Raw genomic sequence first — 9,240 nt, 5'->3', positions numbered from 1 at the left:
ATGCCTATTTTCAAGAAGCATACCAGTATTACCAATCCAGAAATCCAAAAGCTAATTTGATTTGTTTTAGCTATGTTTACGGTTGCTAGCATTGGAAGTAATTAAAGGCCATAATAATTACCAGCTTGGAGTAATCTCGGTTTAGTTATTCCATTTCTCCCTTGAAAAATTATTAGGCCTATAAAATGAATCATTTAATAATTTTATTTTAGGATGAAATAAATTCACCTAAAATAATTTTATTCTAGATCTATGGTGTATCTGATCATTTAATAATTTTTCCGATCTTCTTGCTTAATTTTTTAGGTATTTAGCCCCAAAATTATTTATCAGATAAGATTTTGGGGTACCTAAATTCTTTCTAAAATGGCACCTCGGTAGCTCAGGATTTTAAAACCTCGTAGGAGAGAAGCCACTGTTTATTGGTCACCGACCTGGTCCATATCCGGATTCCCAAGCAAACTTAGTCAAGCACGCCTCCAAAAAATCATATATAATATCTCCCGCCGCCTGGAAAGGGGATTCGGAAGGAGCGAAGCCCAAACATTCGCTTTGTGAATCTCTCTCTCTCTCTCTGATGGCGAAGGAAGCGGTTGCCGAGGAGAAGCAGGTGCTGAGGAAAGCTCTCACGGTGGCCAAGAAGCTGGAATCCCAGGGCTTCCATACGTTCGTCTGGAGAAAAAAAATCGATCTAGACCTCGCTCGAGGTCGCCGAACCCTAAACCTATCTCTGAAATCCGAGAAGAAGAGATGCTTAGAAAGACTCCAAGAGATCGAAAAGCTCAAGAAAACAAGGATCGATCGAGCCGCCGATAACGCGCGGCGCGAAGGGGAACGGAGAATCGCAGCTAGAGCGCTTTCGGATGCCGAGTTCGAAGATTTGCGGAAGAAAGAGGCAGAGTTTGTTCTCAATCAGAGCAAGATTAGGTCGGAGATTCGGTTGCGTGAAGGGCGTCCGAAACCCATCGACATCCTCTGTAAAATTCTCGATGGTTGGGAGGATCTTGATGTCGAAATTGATGATGCTAGCTCGGTCTTCGAGGATCTACCAGTGAAGGAGTTGGAAGAGCTTCGAGAAGACATTGAATGTCGCCTGGATATCGACAGAGAACATACGCGGTTCTGGGAGGCAGTACAGGTGGTCTGCGATTGGAAAATCACTGAAGCTCGCACTAAGGAAGATGATCGCTGCTGCTTTTATTCGTGTGTGGAGGTTGATGTGAAGAGTCTCCTGCAAAAGAAAACCTTTGATGAATTGAATTCAATGCAGCTGGAGGTCGAATCACGGATGCGTTCTGGTGAAGCTGAGGTGATTGAATACTGGGAGGCTGTTGCCGAGCTTATTAAGATCCACAAAGCAACGAGATACCTGGAGGAGTTTTACATTTCTCGCATGAAGCCTAAAGAGAAGAGATTGGGTTCTTCTGAAGCAGAAAAAGAGAATATTGATGATTTGGCTGATGATCATGTAGAGTCTGAAGAAGTGGGAGCCATGGAAGAGGTAAATCCCGATTCATCAGTGCAATGGAAAAAGCCCAAGTATGTTGCTCGGGTACACTGTGGATATGAGTGGAACAAGTACAACCGAGTCCATTATGATCATGATCATCCTCCTCCGAAGGCCGTACAAGGCTACAAGTTTGACATTTATTACCCAGAGTTAGTTGGGAAGGCTCCACAGTACATCGTGGAAAAGGACGGGAGCAGCACTGAGACTTGCCTCCTTAGGTTTCATGCTAGGACGCCTTATCAGGATGTTGCATTTCGAATAATAAACAAGGAATGGGACTATACACGGAGAAGGGGATTCAAGTCTACTTTTGATCATGGTATCTTGCAGCTTCACTTCAACTTTAAACGATTCCCTTATCGTCAATGATGAACTTTCAGTTGCATGGTCATGTTATCTTTTCTATAATTGCCTTTTCAAGTTTTTATGGTTAATATATTTGTAAACATTTGATCGATACATGGACTGCAATTTATAGTAATGCAGTTTGCAGGTTATCATAGTTCATTGTATTGGTAACTATAGGTTGCTTCTTTTTGTCTTTATTTGTGTAAAATGTTTGGCTTGGTTTTCATTTTTGAAGGTTTCTACTCATTAATTGTGAAGCAGTGGTTGTGGGTTTGCATGCAGGATATGATCAGATCATTGGACCATCGTGATGTTCTGTAGAAAGCAACATTACTTTAACAACACTATTGAGGTCGTAACTTGTCACAAACCCTTTGTGTTCACTGAGTTCTGCCAATTAGGTAAGCGTAAACCTCTCTAATGTTGCATTATTAGTTTTGCTATAACATTTTAGCTGATCAGGTTATTTATTAGGCTTGTTTGCTAAAATATGTTACAGACGAAAGATGGTGAATTTTTAGATATTCCTTGGATCAAGATGCATTGCTATTGCTTTTTTGGGGAATTTTATCGGATAGATATTTGAATGTTTTTATTGAAATTTAAAATGAGTACATTAAGAAAGATAAGGCAAGCACCTTCATGACAAAAGTAAAGATGTGTTGACGAATCTCTGATCGCAAGCCTTATCTATAACTTTTGAAAAGAAGATAACATAACATAAAACTTGTGTCTAAATTTGGCTTTAACTAGGGGAGCACTCCAAGTTTACATCGATGAGTAAAATAATATAAAAGTAAATATGATTACATTTGGCTTTAAGTAAAATCAAAGGTGGACAATAGTGAAAGATATATGGAATTTAGTTTAGGGATATAGGGGTCCATCAACATCTTGAACTGAACTTGTCTGGCTTGGTGATATAAGTTCGACTTGGATTTGTTGAAAGTTGAATTTAGCTGGAGCTCGAAGACTAACTATAGATTGAATTTAGGGAGGGCCAGAGGACTAACTGATGCAGCACAGGATACAGCCAGAAGGTACTATGAACAATTGGACCATGCCAAGCTTTGTAGGAGTCAACAGATATTAATCGATATTTGATTTATTTCTATATTTATAGTAGAATAATTCTAGCATGTTTTCTTGTTGTTGAGTCTTATTTCAAGTACGATTCGTTAGCAGGTTTAATGCCTGAATTAGGGTTAGGGGATTATGTCCTATATATATGCATCTAATACATTGTATGGGGACTCTTGACGTATTAATAAAATTTTTTAGAGAGAATTTCTTTCACCAAATAAAGAGTTCTTCAATCCAGTTTGCTTCTATTTGAGTGTTAATTTTTGAAGTGCAATCTCAACGATCAAATCCCCCCTTCTCCCTTTTCCGCTGCATTGCTAAAGCTACGTGAATTTGAACTAGGGTTAGAGGCCTAACCCTTACATTAGTTTATGAAGGTCAGAGGGCTAACCGTTTTTTTGGATTTGATCAAAGTTAGAGGACTAACTGTAGTTTGGAGTTGACTCAGGTTAGATGACCAAACCTAGTTGGATTTGAGAAGGGGTTAAGAACTAAGTCTAATTTGTTTAAATCAGGTTAGAGAGTGATTCCAGTTTTGACTTAACCAAGGTCAAGGGACTATCCTTGCTTAGATTTGAGAACGTTCAAAGGACTAACCCTAATTTGATTTAACCAGAGTGAGAGGGCTAACTCCAGTTAAACTGAACTAGTGTTAAAGGACTTCAACTTCGGGGTTGAATACGATCTACCTGCCGTTTGATGATTAGATTCTCAGGGAGGATAATGTCCATTGCTCAATTAACTGGTCATTGATGATGAGATTCGAGATACTTCATGGAGCATGGCACCTAATTGGGCACCAAGACCTGATGGGTTTCAGGTCATGTTCTACAGAGCTTTTTGGTCTATTGTTAGTAAGGATATTTGTCATGCAGTAGCCACTTCCATACTAGCTACATTCCTTCCGACTAGAAGGCCACCTACTTTGTTCTCCTCCCAGAGCATCAAGATCCTTTTGAACCTTCCCATTATTAGCCGATAAGTCTGTGCAATGTCACATATAATCTCATCGCTGAGCTTCTTGTCAACCAGTTGAAGCGCCATCTTCATCCTCTAGTTTCTCTGGAATAGCAGGCTTTTGTGGCTAATCACCTAAGCACTGACAATCTGCTGATTGCTTATGAGGCCCAAATAGGGGCCCATTCATGGCCATTAAGTTGTATATCGGGTGTGCCTATGATTGTTCATGCAGTGACTATACCATGTGGTGGCTGTTCTTTGCGAGAAGCATTTTCCCAAGTAATGGATGTGTTGGTGTTGGTTCTGGGGATGCATTGAACAACCAAGCTTCTTTATCCTTGTTAATGGTAGATCCACATCTTGGTTCATGTCCATGCTTGGGCTGCTGTTGGGATGTGTCTTGTCTCCTTACTCGTTCATCCTCTACACTAATTCCTTAACTCATGTACTCCATGATGACAGCTCTCTTCATCTTCTGTTGTCGTTGCAGTTTGGTCTAAAGGGCATGCCACTATCACATTTGGTGGCAAGAGTCGTTTCAAAAAAAAAAAGTGATGTTTGAAATTAGATTTTTGACCATTATTTCTCCAAAGTCAATAAGTTTGTGTGCGCCATTACAAAATAGGATTTAGGCAATGAGTATCAAGATGGGTGTTGTTGTAGAAAAGAGTACATCTTTGTACCCTATTTTTGTGATTCAATTAAATAATTGTTAATAACCGTATGATAAACCGTAGCTATTTGTTTGACAAATGTTTTTTTTAACAACTGGTTATACTGATTAAGCAGGAGAGAGATAAATGTTTTATAAAACTTGCTGGTACAGAAGGTAGACATATTATTACAAATTATAAGCCTTAAAACTTTTGATAATAAATTAAAAACTTTGTTGATTAGCATTTACAAATTAATAGCATTAGAAGCAATGAATAAATTTTATCTAGTCACTGTGCAATGAATCCACATTTCTGTACAAATTAAATGCCTTATCAATGTGATATGTCATGTAGTAGCAGAGACATATTGGCTTGTGGCTATATGGGGGACTGAATCACTCTGCAATGTGGAGCATCTGACCTTCAAAATTTGTTATTCTGTTTGATGCTATGTTGGGTTGCATTACGACATCAACATGGGTGATGTCTTACATGTCAACTATTTTGCTTTGTCTTGTGAGTCATACATAATATATGGGTGATGTCCTACATGTCAACTATTTTGCTTTGTCGTGTGAGTTATACAAAATATATTCATGCAATGATATGTGGTCATATGTGTCTGTATAGAAGTTTCACTCTCTCTCTGAAGAATCTTCTGTTAATAGATTATGTTATGTTTGTTGAATTACTTATTTTGTCTTGTGGAATTTGCAAAAGATATCACATCATAGTTTTGTTTGACACTAAATCTTGCATGTATTATGATGTCTGAAGACCAACATTCCAATTATGTGACATTTCCTTTTGGTTCCGCTGTTGTTTCATGTTATATGATTGTAAATTGTATCTCCAAATACGAAATGTTTTCTTCTTCTGTTGGATATATAATTAATATCACATCATGCTTCTTCTTTTCATCAAAAAGAAGGGAAAAAATATGAAGTAAATAACTGTAATTTAATGAAGTTTACAAGATTGTTCATTAACCTATTTCTGTTAGCAGTCTTGCGATGCCTTTGACTATTAATAACATCATTCAGGTAGCTTCTAAACCCCTGTCCTTGCTGTTTAAGAAGCAGAAATGGATTCTGAGATTTATCTTTTTTAACATTAAATATTCTTTAGTGGAACATGTAATTGTTTCCTACGGGCATGTTTTGAAACCATTTTTGCTTTTGGAAACACAACTATGGGAACAGTAGAAATATTTTCTATCATGTGCATATCCTTTCTGACAAGGCAGCTATCTTTCTCTCTATCAGGTTAATGAGTCGAATGCTTCTCAGTGAACATATATATGGGACAGCATGTATGGCATGTTCTCTCTGGCCGGAATAACATCATCAAAGGATGGTGGGCCCACAAAAATTATTTCTCAAGAAAAAAACACAAGGTATATTTAATGAATCACTTCCTTTTCTAGATGTCATGTTTTGTCCAAATAGCATTTCTCATGAATTTGGTTGTCTGTTTCTTTCTAATTCCTAGTCTACGCATCCAAGTGCACATCTTCATGCACGTGTGTTAAGTGCATGCTTGCTTGCCTTTATATTTATGCACAAGGGTATATGTTCACTAATCTTGTACCAAAGAAAAACCGTTAGCTATAAGGTTCGCCGAACCGGTACCGACACCCATACCGTTCAGTACCGGTTTGAACCGAGTCAAACTGGATGGAACTATCCGATTCCGTCTGGCTGGTTCCGGTCGATTGGCCGGAACTGTTTTCTACCGCCGAACCGACCCGGTCTCCGGTTCATCTTTCTTTGGTTAGCTACCACTATAACCTGCTATATGTCTGTTAAGTTTATGGGCTGTTCTTTGATACGTCTATTGCTAAGAATCTTCTCTTTATTCTACCTAGCTGATGGTGTATTTGCCTGTGTATTCAGCTGGGTTCTGAAAGTTAGGTACTATGATAACTTGGTAATCCAAGTGGGTAAATGATACCAAGATGAAACAATTAGTGGTTTTTATCAGTCAAGATGAAAGGCTGGAAAATTTTTAACATTATCAAGATATCCAGACACATCAGCTAATATTTTCCCCCTGTTTGGAACCATGACTTGGTTATGAGAGTGTAAGCTACATCCAGTGAGAGAATAAATTGAAGGGAGAGGAATTTGAGGGCAGGACGGGTCAACTTTTAGTGTTTTCAGCAATGGAAGGAGGTTGCAGAACCAATTATCCTTAAATTTTAGGGATAAGTTAAATCACCTTTGGACTCAAGTTAATCATCCTAGTTTTCGGGATAGTCAGTGTTGGCAGTCTTTTGTGGACTCCTCAAATTCTCCTTCGGATACCTCTATGCTCCTCAATTTCTGTCATTATAGGGTGCTTCTGCACATATAATTTGTTTTTGCAGCATCCTAATGACCAAAATATCAATATCAGCCAATATAGTTCAACAAGATTTAAGTCTTGTTGTATACATTCATTTTAAGAGAGATGATATAGTATGGGTCAGTATATTATTTTCGTACTATCAGATATGTCAGGATATATCGGTTAAATATCAGGTGATGTCTTCATAAATCATATTGATGGGTGCTTATACCAGTACATATCAGGATCTTGACCCAGATGAAACCATGATTTAGGAAGTTAATGAAGTTCAAAGTATTGTAATTTTGCTCAAGTAATCAAGCTGGCTTGTCCAACTAGGTAGCTTGAGTTCTTCTAAATAAGGAAAGTGCTATGTGATAGTTTTTGTTATTTATTTTCATTAATTACCCTAAATTCTATATTACATTGGCATGCTTAGCAACTAGTGATGGCAAGTTCTCATGGCTGTATTTTAGCTGACTAGACTAATCCTGCTCTCAATCTGGACTCTTGGCTTTTAGCATTGACTTTTTTTCTTTTTGGAGAAATGTTGATGATTTTTAAATTGGTCAGTTATGTACTTTCACATTGGTTTCACCCCTTGAATGATATAATATTTTCTTTTCTGCTGTAATTCATCAAGTTGAGATCAGTTAAACTGGATACATCAAGGAGTTTTGAGGAAATACATAGGAAGTTATGACTTTTAGTTTACCAGTTTGTTTCAATTGAAATCTTTATAACCTGGCTAATGATATCTGGCCTCTTTCTCTTTATTTTTTGATGGGAAAACAAACTGGTTCTTTATGCAAGTTCACAAACTGTTTTTGTATGCAGGGCTGCTTGGTGCTGGAGAAAAGAAAATGTAAAACCTAGCGACTCAAACTCATGTTAGTGATGATGCAATTTGAGTTGTTAATTCAGTTTTGGATGCCATTTGTTGGTTAATTTTTCTTGTTCATTAGATAACTGATATAAGCAAATCTTTTTTAAGGGGTTTTTAGTACATGGTTTGAAAAGATCGACTCATGGCAGTTTTACGGTCCTTTCAGCAGTTGTGGGAAATGGGTTGGTGTTGGTGAATAATGGTAGGGGTGGAAATGAGGTTGGGCAGGGTCAAATACGGGTCGTGTTAGATACAGATCGGGTCAAAAATTCATCAACCCGAATCCGACATATTTATTACACTAATTAAAATTTTAGATCTAAATCCAACTTATTTATTAAACAGATAATCCAGCCCGATCCATAATCTATTTATTAAACATGTCAAGTCAGGTGAAACGGGTTAAATAGGTTTTTAACGGATTAAATAGATTTAAATAGATTAAATATGTTAAGCGAATCGGGTTAAAAGAGATTAGAAATAAGTTAAATAGATTTTAAATAGGTTAAATGGGTCGAGTTATTATCCAACCGAATCAATGATCAAAATCTGAATTCAATCTATTTAATAAATAAGTCTAGTGGGCCAGATTGAACTGATCGGTCAAATCATAAATTGCTATTCCTATGGTGGGTAGTTTGTCCAGGTGCTGCTTAACTTTTTATTGCCTTCTTTACATAAACTTCCCTTGGAACCTCCCCATTTAAATGAGCACACTAGAAAAATAGAGAAGCAGTGAGGAAACAGGTTAATATATTAAGTTACATTAACGATAGCAGAAAATTTTTAATTGGATGGAAGAGTATAATTGTAGAAACCATCCATGCTTTCTGCAGACCTGCATCAGATGTGCTTATCAGGGAATGAACGGAGGGTGTGGGGGATGTTGGAAACTCAAATTGTAGATGGCTGCCCTTTAAAGTAGCAAGCAGACTGAGCTTGGAACTCTTAGACATAAAATAATGAGTCAACATGTTGCTACCAGCAAATCTAATAGCTATATGATAGTTATCAAACTATTCGACAAGATTAGTTGTTAGAAAGCAATGCTGTCTCTGATCGAACCGTTTGATAACCAACCAATTAGTTAATATGGTAACTACCAGTTGTTTTGAGGATGAGATGAGTCCAGAGCTAGCCCAGTGGTCTGCACTGTCCCTTGTGGGGCACTTTTCCTGTTCTAACCATCGTACAATGAGCATGTGAAGATGATTAAATTGTTTATAGCTTAAGAATCAGCAGTTCTGGTCAAGGTTTCAACGAAGGCCATTAGAATGGTTTCAAACTCCTTCCTTTAAGCTATATACTACATAACAGCAATAATCTAACTGTAATATTTTTTAAGTTTATCTACATAAAGCAATATTTTTTCAAATTTTAGTAAAAATATTTTCATATTTAGAACATTATAACTTAAAGAAGTAATGTTGTTATTATTGTAGTGAAGGGTTCTTTATGTTGAGATGGTA

The 9,240-nt window shown here is 37.3% G+C and overlaps 1 protein-coding gene across 1 annotated transcript; it reads left to right on the top strand.

Annotated features, from left to right (window-relative positions):
* The first annotated feature begins 459 nt into the window (after positions 1–459).
* Positions 460–7,904, top strand: LOC103717418 (splicing factor Cactin-like). The gene is made up of 4 exons (XM_008805794.6): positions 460–1,829; positions 2,120–2,259; positions 5,823–5,953; positions 7,723–7,904. The coding sequence occupies exons 1-2, from the start codon at positions 578–580 to the stop codon at positions 2,167–2,169; spliced, it is 1,302 nt and encodes a 433-aa protein (XP_008804016.1). The 5' UTR covers positions 460–577; the 3' UTR covers positions 2,170–2,259; positions 5,823–5,953; positions 7,723–7,904.
* The last annotated feature ends 1,336 nt before the right edge of the window (positions 7,905–9,240 follow it).

The sequence above is a fragment of the Phoenix dactylifera genome, chromosome 3, assembly GCF_051530095.1.
Source record: "Phoenix dactylifera cultivar Ajwa chromosome 3, Ajwa_hap1_PhDact_Kaust_v1.1, whole genome shotgun sequence".
Classification (NCBI taxonomy): domain Eukaryota; kingdom Viridiplantae; phylum Streptophyta; class Magnoliopsida; order Arecales; family Arecaceae; genus Phoenix; species Phoenix dactylifera.
The sequence above is the reverse complement of the archived record's forward strand: the minus strand, read 5'-3'. Positions and strand labels throughout refer to the sequence as shown.

Bases quoted from the DNA above. Each gene is read 5' to 3' on its own strand.
- LOC103717418 (XM_008805794.6), top strand. From the start codon at position 578: ATGGCGAAGGAAGCGGTTGCCGAGGAGAAGCAGGTGCTGAGGAAAGCT. The intron at 1,830-2,119 runs GTATCTTGCAGC...ATTGTGAAGCAG, and splicing joins CAAGTCTACTTTTGATCATG to TGGTTGTGGGTTTGCATGCA.